This window comes from Anoplopoma fimbria, chromosome 20 (assembly GCF_027596085.1).
Source record: "Anoplopoma fimbria isolate UVic2021 breed Golden Eagle Sablefish chromosome 20, Afim_UVic_2022, whole genome shotgun sequence".
Taxonomy (NCBI): Eukaryota; Metazoa; Chordata; class Actinopteri; order Perciformes; family Anoplopomatidae; genus Anoplopoma; species Anoplopoma fimbria.
The window spans coordinates 16,745,880-16,763,284 of record NC_072468.1 but is presented as its reverse complement, the minus strand read 5'-3'; the positions used below and the strand labels follow the sequence as shown (position 1 = coordinate 16,763,284).

Genomic DNA, 17,405 nt, shown 5'->3' with positions numbered 1-17,405 from the left:
TATTTTGACAATTAGAGTAGCGCAAGTACAGAGAAGAACTGCCATGATAAGAGGAAGAGATTACTGTTACAGGATGAAGCAATACAAGACCTACCATGCCCCTTGACCCCAAGTGCGTCTTTGTACATAATGACTAACAGTCACGCATCCTCAACCGCCTTGCTGAGACACCACATTATTTTGCATTAAAGGTTGAATGTGAATGACCACATCTGGTTGGTGTTCTTTTTGTATTAATGGGGCTTTTGTGCAATGGGATTTGGGGAAACAGTGTCTCTTTCACAATTCGAATCTAGGATTGAGATTTTGCAAATTGCGGACCTAAATGGTGCTGAATTTTAGAGGTTTTGCATTAGCAGAGAAAAATCTTACTTAACAATCTTAAATTGTTCCCATATAAAGAAGTTGCTTCATAATGAGCCTGTTGAAAATTAAATGACCATTAGAACTCATATGAGATTAGGATATACTGTATACAATACATAAAAATAGTAACATAGTAGTAACATAAAGTACAAAAGTAGTAATAACAGAATAACATTTATTTTATTATATAATTGTTCATGTATGTAACAGCTAGATGAAAGGTTGAAGTAATATTAAAGCTCCAGACCAGCAGGATCCAGATAATTAGACTTTAGTGCGTCGAAGTGCATCTACTGGACTATCACCATGGGACTTCGGTGCACCCTAAATTAATAAACTGGTCAAAACAGCCCGGATACATTATGCAAGATGTGGTGCAGACGAAATCAATACTTGGCTGTTTTCCTGTTTTAATAAAAACAAAAAAAAGAAAAAAAAAGAAAACTGAGCTCACTGGTGTCCCATTGTTGCACCTTACGTCCTTGAAATGCAGGGCGGGGAAACCCAGAAATAATATCAGCAGGCTAATTTTGTCCCCCACACAATGAGCCTGTTGTTGAGTGACTTCGGGGTATTTTTTTGGGGGGGGCAAGTTTCGGTTACCGTTTCAATTCAGACACAGTTGTATACCAGGGGCACGTATACACTTAACAGCAGCGTCAACGGCTGGGCTGTGAACCCTAACGATACATAGTGACGTTGAAGCCTGAACGTTCTACTGTAGCGCTGCCAATGACAACCACCGGCCGTTAGCTCGGTCCTGTAAAGTGCTGACTGACCGGAGCCACACAGCGGTGTCAGTTAAAGCGCTAGTTAGCAGCGGCTAGCAGCGTACAACTATGAAGCCTATGTTTTAAGCTTACTTACGGCACTATTACAACTTTACGCTCCAGAAAATGATTACACAGACACGGGTGTGCTTAATAGGCTCCATTTGACATGTTGTGTTACGTGTATTGACCGGTTTGAGGAGGTAACCGGGTGAACGCAGACAGCGGTTGGTGACAACGTAAAGCTAACGGCCGGTCTTGACTGGGGTCTTTCAAGCCCGGAGTAGCGCGTGCAACTGCTAACTTTTAACGCTATATTTCTGCCAGCACCGGATAAGAAGGAGACACGTAAGATATGATATTTATCAGAGCAAAACACACATTACCTCATCTTGTCTCCCCCTCCTCACAACGACAGGTAGTCGCCTGCTCTGGAAACCTGAAGCTCGGTGCAGGAAGTGTCTGGAGACGCAGGAGCAGCAGCTTTGAGCGGCGGAGAGGAAGTCCAATGGCGATAAGGAAAACATTGCAACACCCACCGACATTCTCCAATCATTGACAGACCAACACTTCCTGGCCAACTCATTTTTCCAAGTCATTATCAATACAGACCAAACAACAAAGGAACGTCAGATATACGTCCTAGGGCTGACATGGAAATAAAGGGTTTAAAGTAAGGATAGGGGGGGGGTTGTAAATAGATGTAACTTTATTTGGCACTCTCCTGTGACGTCAACCAGCATGTCATCCTCTGCTTAAAATCAGTGGCCAATGTATTTGAAAGGGCATGCAAGCTTTCCATTTAAAAAACACACATAAGACAATTAGTTTTGTACAGTCGTTCTTTTATTTGTATCAGATTGCATGGAAAACAAAGACACAGACTAGTTCTTGTAGCCACGGCTGGCTCTGCGACCACGAGCTCTCTCGAACTTCCTGCCCTTGGAGCGGATGTAGGGCCTGGAAAACAGGTGGAAAAGTTAGAATAAAATTGACATAACAGTTATACATATAATGTATGCTTTATTAATTTGGGCTCCATCAATGCTGCCTTACAAATGGCTGCAAAGTGAACCCAGCACAAAATTGTAAATTAATGGTAAATCCATTTAGTTTCTTTACGTTCAAGATGTGCACGCTGGTTTACTGTCACACTTTAATAGAACAGAGTCTATAACAAAGCTATGACATAGTTAATGCAATAGTAATGGCTGTGCTTTTCCTACAAGTCAAAATGTCTGCTCTGAAAACACCCATTTTCTCCAAAACTAACAAATCTACTATCCTCCAAAAACGTTGTATAACAGCACTCAGATTAAGAGCGAAATACTTTTAAACTACATTTGGTTTTCTTGGTGAACTGCCAGAGTTCAACAGAACATCCTCACTGGAGATTATACCCCATCAACCATTCTACACCATTACTAGCATTGCATTCATGTGTGCCAGGGTCCTGGTCCTGTTCTTACTGACACACTGAAGGCCATGTAGGATTTGGCATTATCCAAGTTACAGATTGCAACCAACTCAAACGAAACTAATTTGATGAAGCTAAAACGTGAATTGGCCTTTCTTGAGTTTATGATTGATTTGTCCGTTCTAGGCTACTTTAGAAACATGGTAACTGGCACCAAGAAGAGGACAGACACTAAATATACATACAAATGTCTCATTCTTAGGCGACAAAGCCATAATAACAATTTTCAGCTGATTATACGCCAAATAAAACATTATATTCATTTCTACCAACATATAAATGCAACTCAATGCTGCTTTAAGTAACAAAGGGAAGATTCATGTTATTAGTTTCACCTGTGCTTTTCCCTGTATGAAAGCTTGATTACTTGTTTCACCAGAAAATTAAACCAATGGACATATCATTGCCCAGGGAGTTTAAGATAAAATCTAATTATATGTGCAGAGCAAATTACATCTGTGATTTAAACTACTAGTTATTTGTTAGTGCTGTATAAGAGTTAGGTTACTACACATTATGCAAAATCTACTAAGACAAATGCTGTATATAACCATACTGATTAAAACAGACAACTCAGAATGCTGAATGTATAAACCCCTATTTTCCAAGTTTAGTTTCTATAAGAAAAACCATTGTCTATTTGGGATAATTTGGTAGCCTGGGGGATTGATGATATACTGGTAAAACAAAATAATTTGTTGGGACAGATTAATGCAAACATATTGCTATGTGTTTGACAACAGAACCAACACATCAACTATAAACATACTTGGTGTGGCTGTGAGGAGTTCCAGGGGCTTTTCCAAAGTGCCTATACACCTCTCTGCCTTTACGGGGTCCTGAAAAACAAACATGATATGATTAAAAGTTGATATAAATGCTATACAGGATCTAAAAGAAATAAAGCTTGACAAGTATTTCCAACTCAATTCATAAATTTTAAATAAAAATCCCAGATCTTGCACATTTGTAGCCGCTTGTGGCAGAGATTGAATTAAGCAAAAATTTCTCAAATAACAGTTTGACAGAGCTCAAGAGGGGCTGACAGACTGTTAATCTTACATAAGAGTTCAGATCAATAAGAATAAAAAGTGAGAAATGTATAAATGTGAATTTCCAGTTTGCACATTATTACTTTCCTAAAGATGAACCCCTTTGAAATTCTTAATTTATTTACTTCATTTTCAGTCTTGGTGGCTGAGCACCACTGGTTTATTTTGGCCACATTAAAAAAACATATGGATATCCAGTCAAGAAAGTATACAAGAAAAAAAAATAAGTAATTTGTGCACCTTGTGTTTACATGTGAAAATGTTGAGATTTGTTTGATGGCAAGAAAAATATTTTTACAGTTACCGAAACCACACTAAATGATACATTTTAGGAAGCTCACTATCACCCAATGCTGTAGCTTTTAGCATTTGGTAATACTTTTGACATTAAAAGGAGATGCCTGTCATATAGAACATAACATTTAGACATTAGGGTCTCTTCAATCTGACAGATTCAAGAGTGCTCAACAAATAAAATACAATGCTAAAATTGAGTTTATCTGGTAATCAATTGCCAACAATCAGTTCAAAATCCAGGTAAAACCTGCTTTCCTAATGCTGTATTCACATGGAATCAGGTAGAAGAACGGGTCGATAAAAAATAAAAAAAAGAGACTGGCAGGACGGCAAAACAAACACGCATGACAATATGTTGCAAATGTTGAAAAATACACGTCGCCTCTCATCCTTGGACACACTTTAGCCCTAATGGCAATCTTAACTGCTACTCTCAACTGACTATGCTACAGGACTACATTTGTAATTAATGTGAGCTTGATTTGTTTACCCCCAGCACCGGTGGGACAGCGAGGGGTTTCATTATCTAACCTGTTGCATCATGGTATTATAATATGAACAGAACCAATGTTTAGTTACCTGACAGCAGAACTGTGCCTTGTCCTTTGGGAGAAGCCATAGCCAGCTGGTCAAAGGTCATGACCTGACCGCCAGCCTTCAGGATTCTGCGACGGGCACCATCAGTTACCCTCAGAGCGCAGATCTGTGGGAGAACGAACAGGACATGAGGACTATCTCAGAGACCATCACAGACAGTGTTGAGGAATGATCCTGAGTTGACTGAATTATATCTTTATGGGTAAAAAACATACTAAGTGAATTCTACCATTCTAAAAATAAAAAAAGAGGGGTTACCTTGAGCTTGGGGATCTCCTGGATCCTGATATCATCAGTGACTGATCCCACAACAACAGCGATTCTGTTCTCACGGCCAGGCATCCTCATCTTACGGATCTGTTGCAATGGAAGCAAAGTCAGAAATTCAGCAAACATAAGCACATGTCTGAACAACCAACTACTGGACTCCTACACATTCAACATTAGGACTTCTAATCCTGGCAAAGCTTTGCGGTCGTGACTAAATGGGGTCTACTATTACATTTAATTTTACCACCAGTTTAACTTTACTTAATACATTTCCATTGCTGTTGCTTAGGAGTAATATAACTTAAAAGCCAATATAACACTGACCAAAGTTCTATGAAAATTTGCCAACCCAAACCGAATTATATTATGAAAGTCAGAGCATGCAACGATCAGGTTATCTACTGATAACGCTTGTTCACTCCAATTTCAATTTCTGATTACCTCAATACATCATGATATGTAATATACTACTGATTGTAAGTCGCTTTGGATAAAAGCGTCTGCTAAATGACTGTAATGTAATGTAATGTAATCACATTCATTATTCAAGTTCACATGAGGCCAGAGATACTGTGGCACTAACATCGTCATCAGTCCACTGTGACTGAATGACACTGATGGTGGAAACAGAATTTTATACACTGACAAAAACTGTATTTGATGTTGATCCATCACATCTGCATTCACACTGATCAGGTGGTTCTAATAAAAAAAATGCAATTCAGTTTTAATATATTAGTTAACATATTTAATAAGAGCAAACAAAGAATTCTTAAGTGGTGTACAGGATGAGATAAAATTGAGAACTGACCAGGCGGGAGATGGAGATGGGTGGCCTGTTGGTCCGGCTCATGAAGAGCCTCCTCAGGACAACCTTGTTGAAAGGAGCATTTGAGCGACGGGCCAGGAACCTGTACAACTGTAAGAACCCAACAGGGTGGTTAGGAATATCATGCACGATTGGAATAACAAATCAGATATTATTTCACTAAGATGAAATACATAATTACTTCTACTGCTGGTTTATTCCAATGAGTGAAGCACAATGTGTAAATGTAAATTACCTTAACCAGGAGCCTCAGGTAGATATCCTGGCTCTTTGGCTCTTTCCTGTGCACCTTACGGTCCTTGTTGTGTCTGATGTCGACTCCCTTGAAAAGTAAACAAACACATTAATACAATATCAGATAGCAGCTATAATACATTAACAACCGGCTCCTAGAAGTAGAATCTTAAGCATAACAGTAATGAGAATGAGGGCAGCCAGGCTCCATAGCTAATACAACATTGTAACGTTACATACAAGTCTACCACAGCAACACTGCGTTAATATACCAGCAGAATATTAATTACTCAAGTGAATTATAAGGATAGAGTCTGTTGAGTTAACACAACACGCATGTAACGTTAGCAAAGGCCAGTTCACACGTTGACACTACACAGCTAACAGCTAACAGGAGCAGCACAGTCAACGAGCTCACACTTTAAAGTGTCTGGATTTCACATTTGGGACAAAACTCTTTACTTGGACCAAATAGAAACCATGAACATAATACACCGCTTCCTGAGCCGCTTTTATATCTCGGTTCTGGTTAACTTTGAGGCGTGCAGCGGCTGCCTGGACAGACAGGGTAATGTTGAGCTAGTATCATTTACATGGACTAATCACGGGAAATTAAGCCAGGACTTTAACGCAAATTATGTTTAAAACACGTAATGAATGCCACTATGAACATGAGGTGTTTTAATTCAGAGGATGACCGTGGATAGTCAAGCGATTGTATATGACATTTTCTACTAGCAGTACCTACCATCTTGGGCTCAGGGCGAAAAGGGAAAAGGAAGAGCTGAGGTCTCGCGATAAACACTGCGTTGAAGTCTCGGGTCTCTGATTGGTTACAGAGCAGGCGCTTCCTGCAGGACAGCGCCCCCCGTGGCTGAGAGGAAAAGTGTATTACTCATTTGACTTATTTTATGAATTTGCTGGCCTGTTGTTTGGGTCCCGAAGTCATGACTGGAAAGTTTGAAAACAAGCACACATTATAAATCTAATAATTATGCTTTCTGAGTTTCATATAAATAAATTATAAATAAATGTGAATTCCCCAGATAAAAAACATATTAAGATGCAACCCCTTTTGTAATCACCAACATTTTGATTGTAATTAAAAAAATAATAATCTTAGTAACTATAATTCATTATAATGACATTTATTTTGTAATTGAATTACATAACTGCGTTACATGTAACGAGTTACTCCCAAACAATGGATATAGATATAATTAGGCCTAATTAATACGCTTATTATTTATCCATTATTTTAATTTTTTTATTATATGCTCTTTACTGTCCTGTTACGTACTGTACCGTACTGTAATGCCAATCCATTTAAAATTCAATTCATCCAAATATCCTATTTGCAGGCAAGAAATACTGTCTGCTCTGGTAAACATCTTCTCCATCAACATGAGGTGCCAAAATATATGAAGTTCTGTTTCAAGTTGTTTATGACAAAAGGAGCTAAATACAGAATTATACAATTGGCTTCTTGATAAAATGTCACAAATGAAAACAATGAAACAAAAGCTTTTTATTTTTACTTTTATTTGTTAAAAATGTACGGTAACATCAACAAAGTTAATCATAATATATGGAAACAATTCAATGAGTATTTAACAGCTTGGTTGTTCTCCGTTTTCTCAGAGATAAAGTTACTACAACATGAATACCAGCAGGCTTAAATCTGTTGGATCATTTGGATGCAGTGTTCTGTTGGGAGGCAGGGAAGTCGAAACAAGAAACAAAGCTGGACAATAACCCATGTGGGTTGATTCACAGAGATGTGAACTTCATCTTATTCCTTTGTTTTTCTTCAGTTGATCGCTTTACAACTAAATTGTAATTGTGCCCTTAAATAAACAATTTTAATGTCACAGTCATTCAACTTCTCTTCAGTTTATTCAAGTTTGTGGTCACTTTGCTGTCTAAGGTGACACAGGTAGATAGTGAAAGCCAGCGCGATGCCTCCCAGAAACACTGTCCGTGCCACAGGCGGGACCAAGGCAAAGTTCACTGCCTGAGATGGATGAAAAATACGTCATTCTACATCTATATATGTATTGTCTGTAGCCCGAAAGTGACCAATGATGGTATTAATAAGGATATCTCACCTGCATTGTTGACCAAAATACCACTCCAGTCTAAACAGAGGGACAGAAGATGAATTTATAGATGAATAGACAGACAGACATAAGGATGTTTTACATTTCATATTAGGAATAAATAAAAGTCAACGGTCAACTGCACCTTGTAAGATGTCCAGAATTTCTGTCTCCAGTCTTCCAAAGGGTCATCTTTGTTTTCTAATAGACTTAAACCTAAAAGGTAGAGGTGGCTGTTAAATATTTCACTGGATCAATATTTCAATGGATCCATCTCAAAAAGCATTGTTCAAACCCACTTTAAATAATATATAGCAGATTCACAGCTCTTTTTTTATATTGTCAGGTGGGCTCGAAAAAAATGCAACCCATCATTTCACATGTGCATCATTTCTGAATCATTTCTATACAATTTCCTGGAAAAAAAACTAAGCAATTTGTTAATAATCATAGAAATAACAACAGTGTTCAACTGGAAAAAAAGGGAACTACAGGCAAACGATTCAACATTCAGTATACAGAGAGAATGTTCTTTACAATCTTTACAATATACAGTCACTATTTACTGGGTTTATATAAAAATTTGTGATTTTCTTAAATGCAGTTTGCTAAAATAGTTTAGGAGTATTTTTTGTACATGACTAAAGTAAGCTTTGAAACACACTTACCAATATAAAAGGCACTGATAGTGAGAGGAGCCGCAATCAGCTGATCCACCACAACTTTCCCTGTCACTGCCTTCACTCCTCCTCCGGGCAGCATCCTCTCCAGCCCGCGGAGCCAGTGGTAGTTGAAGTTGGCATGGAAACAAAAGCCCACAGTTGCCACTCGAGCCGTCTGCCACCAGTTGATGCCAGCCGAATCCTCTGATGCGGATCCTGCAGCATGTTTCCCACCCAGCACACTCTGTTGTATGAGGTCAGCAGAGGCGAACAGCGTTGTGTATCCCAGGACGTTACTGATGTACGGATGAGCCTTGAACAAAGCCCAGGCCCGGCTCATGGTGCAAACTCTGATTAGAGACAATGCAATAAAAATGTATTAAAGCCACTTGGTATTAATTAATCAATTTAAGATATTTTAAGTGAGGAATGCTTTAAAATACATGTTCAAGTTAAGCAAATTTTGAGGGAAATTATCAATGATGGCCAAAATAACATAATGTGTGTCACTCCCTATTACTGATCTAAATGACATGTTTAAAACCACTCTAATTTACAGCTTTTACCCAAGAAGAAGTTAAACCAACCTTTCAGCGTAGCTCCTCTCACCCCCTCCTTCTATTTTCAAAGCCAAAGACACACAAAGCTCTTTTCTGATTGGTTCTGTTGGACGAGGAGGAGGAGGAGCTGGGATGGAGGTCCTCTCAGCAGGTCAAAGTTCTGCCACTGATGTAGAGAACAAGCGATAAGACCTTTATCAGCCAGCTGGAGAAGAATCCGAGAAAATAACGTGAGGAATGGCAGCAGAAAGTAGATAAGTCCTGTCAAGCTGTTTTACTGAGTTTATGCACATGTAGACTGATTTAACTGACTGAATCTCCAGTAACATTGTTCATTTCACACATTACCTTATCATGAGAATAAAAAGCCACTCGAGTCACGTCCGTGTAGAACAATTAATGCAAGTCACCATTGATTTTTCTCACTTGGTGAAGTCCTGAAGTTGAGACCACGGCAGAAGGTTTACTGTGCAGCTCTCTGGTCAGAGGCACATGTGGTGTCACTATAAATAGAGGCCACTCCTGCAGCAATGCTGCCATGCTTTGAGTAAAGCATAGATGCACAAAATCTTCATTTTATTAGAGTGAAGAAGGAAGATACGTTATTGCTGCATTAAAGAGGCCAGAAAGGTGAGAAGTGTCTAAGTAGCAGTTGAAAGCCCTGGGAAAAAAATGAAGATAAAGAATATCAAAGATGTGTGTAACAAGATATACTAGCAGTATAAACTTTACTGGAAGGATTCAACTCAGTTCTTTAAAAACTCTGGGGTGGCCTGGAGGCAAGCTGTGCTCATGTTACCTGGAGATGCACTAAACTAAAACTATTCTGGGACAATGTAAAGGCGACTTAAGACATTATGCCGTTACGTCTAACTGTGCTATGATATATACCAAGGAAACATTGAGGATTCTGTTCCAAAAAGAGATGGATTTACCTGATAAAAAAATATTACTTGTAGCCACCAAAAATATATTTTTTCCAATGGTTGCACTGACAACAATGGACATTTAATTTCTCACTCCAAATGCAATAAACTGCGCTTAGAAATAAATTTGTGTAAAGCTGATCCTCCAGGAAAAGAAAGAAAAGTGTTTTTTGAGTTATATGTTTGAAATGTCACATGTTGTTGTCTCCAGATTTGAAAACCCAACAAAAATTATAGCAGCAAAATAATACAGTTAACCAATGAAAAAAAGCCATTTAAGAAGAAACACACATTTCTCAGTGGGATGTCAGAAAAAACACAAAATCATGCTAAATTGAAAATCAGGGTGAGGTTATTATAAAAAGTGAAATGTGGAAGCAAAAAATAAAGAAAATGCACATAAACTTTCATTCTTATTCCTCTGTATCTTTGTGAAAAGGCCAGCCTCTCTCTCTGCCCCCACCTGCTGCCATAGATATATTGAATTCTGTATGTGGAAGGTTTGCTATTGAATCGTAAAGGTCAATTAAAGCCACTAGCAACCATCTTAGCTCTTCCCTCTGAGAATGTGATAATTAGGGCCGGAGTTTAAGCTCATCAATTAAGGGCTTGTTAACTGCCTCAACTGGTGCGTTTGTGTCTCCCAGTATTTAACAAGCTGCCTTTAGTGTGGAACACAATGGAGATGTGTGCCCACACCTCCACGAGCGGTTGACTTCTCAGATAATTGCCTCTTCCTTTTCAGACCCTCTCATCGTGTCTCACTTCCTTTACGGCAATCAATTTGCCAAGTTGTCTTCTATTCATGCTGCTGGAAAAAAAAGAAGGTGAATTTGAATGTGGCGCTTGAGTCACTTGACTTAATTTGCAGACAAAGACACACACAAAACATGCAAAGACATACATCAGCAATTAAATTACCACACCTCTCTCTTCCTCTGAGGCAGCGCGCCTCCTTTAAGCTGAGTCCTCAGTGCAGTGTGTAGGAAGATACGAAGACACGCAGCCACAACCTGACAAGGAAAAAGGTAAACCAGATTTTATTTTATTTTTCTATCAAGCTTAACTGAATTGAACAAACAAAACACAATAAATAGCAATAAAGAATAATGTATATATTCTCTAGTGTAACAGTAATGATAGGCAGTGGGTAAGAAGTATTTGGATCTTTTTCTTTAGTAAATGTAGCAATACCACAATGTAAAAATACTCCATTGCATGTAAAGTTCAGAATTAAACATTTTAATGCATTTAAATTAGAAGTAAAATTAACTTAGTCACATTTCTATGCAGAATATGGCTCATATTGGTGTTTTTTCGCACATGTATAGTATTAAGTAAGTATTGCCGTTAATGTGTCAGCAGCCATTTATGTTGCAGATGGTTATATATACTGTACTACATATACTGTACTGTTGAGTAGATTAACCTATAGCAATGCATTATATTCTATAAACTCAGCATATGTTTTGTGTTGATCTGCAAAGTAACTAACTACAACTGTGAAACAAATGTAATAGAATAAAAAGTTTCCCTCTGAAATTTATTTTTTAAGGTATAAAGTAGCCAAAAAAGGAAATACATAAGTACAAATATTTAAAAATTGTAGTTAAGATGACAGTGTCATTTAAAAAACATATTTGAACTAGTTTATTTCCAAGAGAGCTATGTCGTGTTAGGTTGCTTTAGATTTCAAATATTTATAAATGCATAATTTTAGAGGTAAATGGGATTTTTTTCTCATGTTAAATCAGTGAAAGTACAATTCACTTGATCTGATAAACACAGTTTTGTTTTTATCACCTTTTTTATCCTTTCATGTCTTCATCTTTTATGTGTCATTCTCTTTAAACATATCTCTCGACTCCCGCTCTTTGTCTATCAGCCATGCGACCATCAATCTCTGTGACCCTTGAGCCCGGGTTGGAGAGAGGAGTCCCGTGGGGTCGTGACCTTTACACCTTTGTAACTTCAGCAGCGGGTCACATGATGAGGACTCTTCAGAAACCCCGTAAGAACCGGCCATCCAAACGACAGGTCAACCACCGTCGCTTCCTGCACAACATGATCCAGAGGTGTGTGGGAGCATCAGACAAGCACTGATTTCAACAAATAGTAAAATGTAAAGCAGAAAAAAAACATTATACTGGATTATTTTCTTCACGCCACTAAAAATACTATCAAAATCTGAGTATGTAGAATCATTCCTGGCTAATGATCAGCGTGACGACATTGCCTAATTTTTAATCAAAGTTTTACATTTTAGGAAAAACATGTATTCACGTTTTTGTTAGGAGTTAGATGAGAAGCACAATTCCACTTTGATGGTGAATATGAAGATACAGCCAGCTACCTGTTAGCTTAGCATAAACACCAACAGTCCTTGCACCTGGATAAGAAATAGACAATCATATAACCCCCTGTAAAACCAACAAGATTTCTTAAACATTGTTTTATTTTTTGGGATTAAATGAAGATTAAATTTAACAAATTGATGGTAGGCAGGTTATGTAGCTAACCATTGGACAGAGCCAGGCAAGCTGTTTACCCGTTAACAGTATTTGTGCTAAGCTAACCTGCTAACAGACATGAGAGTGGTATCGATCTTTTCAACTCTCGGCAAGTAAGCCAATTAGCTTTACCCCAAAATGTAGATTTTTAGGTTTCACAGAAAATAGACAACTGTTGATCAATATTTCATCGTTCTCCTCGTCGGTTTCTCTCAACAGAAAGTTTGCAGACATTGAGGCAGCAAACCATCGGCTGGCGTCTACTCTTTATTTCAAGGAGGATGAAAAAAAGTTGTCCAGCCCGCCATCACAGCAGCCGGAGACACTTAACCAACCAGGTAGCCCCCAAGGTGGTTTTCAACAAGACCCAGATGAACGCAGCGCTCACACAGATGTAGACGGCATCTCTGAGACCAGGACTTTTGTCTCTGTTGCCTCACATGAAACTGAAATCAGTGAAAAGAAGCAGCCAGACTCTGGACATCTTTGGAAACGACACCCCAAATCACAGCGCACCACCTACACAGCTAGAAAGAACAACCAGAGCAAAGAGAGGCAGAAAAAACAGCGTAGAAATAAACTATCATCATCATTATCATCTATGAGCTCCCCAAAAAGTATAGACTATTCCCACAGGGCAGAGCTCCTTCATACTGAGTGTCCCGACGATGAAAGTCATCTGAATTCAGACAACAACCTCTCAGAAGACTCTCAAACGACTCAGCAGGACTCAGGTTTCATCCAGTTCAACCAAAATGTGGACATCTCTCCTCCCTTCTCTCCAGAGCTCTCTCCACTGTCTCTTGACTCGTGCGACTTCTCCATCCAGATGTTCACAGACATCTCAACCTGCATGCAGTCCCAGAAGAGCATCGCTGGCATTTCAGAGAGTCAGTGGACAGACATCATGGATCTTTTTAGCGTTGGGGGGAAGGATTTGGGAGGCTGCATGGATGTAGAGGCCTATTTTGAAAGTATCTGTGCGTGCCAAGGTGACGCAGGGCAGGAAGTCGGTGCTGATGATGTGGGATTTGCAGATCAGTCAGAAGGTTTCAGCAACGGATCTGAAATGGAGGAACTACACTGTGAGACAGGTGAGTACAGATATCAATACAGTTGTCATGGAGATCAGGGATTGACCACAAACCCCTTCCAGAGTGATCAGAGGAGTTTGCATGCGCCGAAACAAAATGAAGACGCCGCTGAGACACAGTTTAATCATTTTAAACCAAACCAAGAGACAGACATCATTCAAAACGAGATCGCCTCATCGATCAGCTACCATCACTACGCCTCGGAGATGCAGACGTACCAGCATCCTCAGGTGGAGGATCCCTGTATGCTGGTAACTTGTGAAAATAACCCAAACTTTACACCATTTGAGGGCGTAGCTCAGTCATTCTCTGTCCCGCTTCATAATCCCGAGCACCGTCCCATACAGACACCACCACATGAGGATGAGTGGCTGTTCACTGATATTTTAATGGACAGGAAGTCACTCGACTGCTAGAAAAACATGTCTTTTTAGTGAGAGGTTTGTTACTTAGGTTACTTAAATGTTGAGGGTGAGTGTGCAGTGGAAAGTGTACGTACCATCTCTTCCTCATTTTATAGGAGAGCAAGAACAATCCAGCGTTTTTTATTTAAAGCATTACATGGGACCTTCTCAGTCATTTATACTTTTTGCAGCCTAATTTATCGAGGGGTGTATTTTGAATTTTGTGCTTAATTTGAATGTCGTGAATTGAACCCATTTCAGAACTAATCTGACAACGTGAGATCAATAAGAGCTTTTCAGGACGGGTATTGCCTGTCAAAACATTCTGGTTAAATATCAAGTAATTTTTCTGTTGTCGTAAATATTGTTAAATTGAAAAGAAAAAAAGCTTTCAGCATCTTTGCCTTTACCTAATAAAGGGAGGTACACTTTTGTTCTTCTATTATACAAAAAACATGTAGCTCGAGCTGCAACATGATTAAAAAGTACGTCTGTAACAAGTCCAGTAAAATGACAATCACATATATTCTATTCACTAATTTATTTCTTAGTTTTATATATAAAGGCCGTCTTATTCTGTATTGCATGCATAGTAGCAGCACGAATAAATGGTTTCAATTGTCTTATTGTGTTTTTCAGCTACCTTGCTGCAAAAAGATCTAAAAGGATGGTATTTACAATCAACTACAATTACTATGCGTGCAATTCAACCTCAAATTCAACGCATTCACAAAGTTTTTTTCAGTTCAAACACAATTGACTGTCAGTAAATGATAAAACATTTACTCAAATACAGTACATCGTCAAACAAATTTTTGCTCTTTTTGCACCAAACCTATGTGAGTATGTTAAAGCTTTTACCTGTTACTTGAGCTGTGAGTCTCAATCTGTGTATTGATTACAGTGGTATTATTGCCTAAGTATAAAATGTGAATGTTTAAAGTGGTGACAAATATTCAGAATGTCAATAAATGAAAGATAAATGCTGTATAACACTAATAACTCCTCTTTTCTTGTGTGCTTGTGTGTAGAAGTATAGGAGGAAATACTGTACATTAATATACTGCAGTATATTAATGGACTATTATAAATGTTGCATTAATGTATAAGTAGCATTTTACAGTTGTAGTTGGCTGAGGTATTTGAAACTACTTTTTCTACTGTTTTGTAGTTTAATCTACAAAAATACATCACATCTTATAAACTGATGATGTAAAATCCGATAATGTTGTTCAATGAAAAGTACAATATTTCCCTGATGTTGTATAAAGAAGCATGAAATGCAAATACTCTAGCAAAGTACAAGTACCTCCAGTTTGCACTGAAGTACAGTACTTAAATGTGGCCAGCTTGTGCTCTCAAAGAAACACACAGAAACACAAAGATCAAAACCAACGACATATATTAAAGTAAACCCCAGTCAGATGTTTTATAATTACAGCATCATTAACAAAAAGAGGGTAAAACAATAAACAACATTTCTTTCCAAAATGTTTCAAGTTCCACAGTAGCCATAAAGAAACAAAAAGTGAAACTAACACCTTAGAGAAGCACCTGCCTCGTCTCTTGCTACAGGCGAACAAAACGGATCTCGTTCCAGCAGTTCAATCCTCGTGTCTTCAGATTTTGGTCTATCAAGGCGCGAACAAAGTCGCCAAATTTAGACTTTGATACGACATTCTGAGATTACGACATTTAACAGTTCAGAGTGACAGATCGTGTTGCGATGACACGTGATGTCAGCTCATTTGGCTTAAATGCTTAATGTCGGCCTCTTTGAGATAAATTACAACCTGACAAAGCAGCCATGATGAACTGACGATGTCGGGCTCTTTTTTTTATCTCCAGTGGTAATGTGTAAAGTGCAGCTTTTACACAATAAAAAAACAAAAAAAAAACACACACAGCTTCAAACTAAATCAATTGCATTTTGCTAGAATTAAAGATTTGTACATACAGAAAAATTAAAAAATAAACCCCTTTAATTAGAGCATTAAATATATGTCGTCAGTAGTCAAACGCTTTCTTGATCTTTCTTCACCCATCACTAACCGTGAATCATGGTGAACCTGGCATGGAAAAAAAACAAAGCTCAACATGTATAATGATACGGGGACGCATTGGATTGATGTTTCATTAAAATACACACCTGTTCAATTTAAACAGAAGGAAGAGGAGGCAGCAGTGATGACGACCCTGATTACCGACAAAAAATAACTGGTTCTGTGCGTAATCAACGCAATCAACGGTAAACACCAACAGGATCGTTAATCCTTTGCCATCTAGGATATATTATATATATATATAACCAGAATACAAAGAAAACATTCAGAGCAACATTTGTGATTTTTTTGTTATTTTTGCTTTCGTTCCGATTAAAAGTTAAAGCTTCAGTGACATTCTTTATAATTTAAAGAGATAGTTCTACATTTTGGGAAATAAGCTTATCTCCTCTTTCTGTTGAGTTAGAAGAGAAGATCAAAAATCATTCTCATGTCTGTAAATATGAAGCTATACAACTGGAAGACTTAGCTTAGCACAAAGGCTGGAAACAGTGGGAAACAGTGGTAAACAGCACGCCTGGCTCTGCCTGAAGCCAACTAAACACAACTACTAGCATCTCTTAAAAATATCAATAGTCGTCACATTTTATCTTGCTTGTTTTATCTGTAGAAAAAGTCAAATTTAAAATTGGCAAGCTGTGTTCAACAGTTGGTTAAATGCTGGACTATTTCTTGTCCGGGTGTAGTGACTTCCGTGAGTCTCTGCTTATTGGATCTTTAAAAATGTAAGTTCTTTGTTTTTGAACATCTGTATAAGTGTTAATTCATGAGCTTTAGAGATGCTTGTAGGTGGATTTGTTTCCAGTCTTAATGCTAAGCTAAGATAACGTACGGACATGAAAGTGGTATTTCTCAACAAGAAAGCAGATAAGCACATCTCCCAAAAATGTTACATAACTTCTTTAAAACATTGTTATTTGTGTCTACATTAAATTTAGATATCACATTTATTTCCTGGACAGCCTTAACGATATGACAGGCAAAAAGGTGCTGTAGAAGGTCATGAACAAAATATAAAAAAAGACCCGTTAAACAATAAATAAAACATGCTGAGGAAAATGGAGATGTTTCACTGAAAGAAAAAACACATTGTAAACTAGATTTCACAAAAACATTGTCTATTTCACAGAAGGGTCATCAAGATGCTTGTGTTTAGTTGCCACAACACACAAATGTCATTTTGAGTTGATAGCTT

At 38.1% G+C, this 17,405-nt stretch overlaps 2 protein-coding genes across 2 annotated transcripts; both read right to left on the bottom strand.

The window, feature by feature from the left end:
* Nucleotides 1-1,960: 1,960 nt before the first annotated feature.
* Nucleotides 1,961-6,983, bottom strand: rpl18 (ribosomal protein L18). The gene is made up of 8 exons (XM_054621322.1): nucleotides 6,978-6,983; nucleotides 6,641-6,766; nucleotides 5,894-5,980; nucleotides 5,641-5,748; nucleotides 4,818-4,916; nucleotides 4,542-4,665; nucleotides 3,383-3,452; nucleotides 1,961-2,096 (listed from the first exon to the last, which is right to left on the bottom strand). Exons 1-8 carry the CDS (start codon nucleotides 6,981-6,983, stop codon nucleotides 2,021-2,023), a joined length of 696 nt encoding a protein of 231 aa, XP_054477297.1. The 3' UTR covers nucleotides 1,961-2,020.
* Nucleotides 6,984-7,786: 803 nt separating this feature from the next.
* si:ch211-120k19.1 (uncharacterized protein LOC563199 homolog) lies at nucleotides 7,787-8,993 on the bottom strand. The gene is made up of 4 exons (XM_054622418.1): nucleotides 8,660-8,993; nucleotides 8,137-8,207; nucleotides 8,001-8,030; nucleotides 7,787-7,906 (listed from the first exon to the last, which is right to left on the bottom strand). Exons 1-4 carry the CDS (start codon nucleotides 8,991-8,993, stop codon nucleotides 7,787-7,789), a joined length of 555 nt encoding a protein of 184 aa, XP_054478393.1.
* Between the last annotated feature and the right edge of the window lie 8,412 nt (nucleotides 8,994-17,405).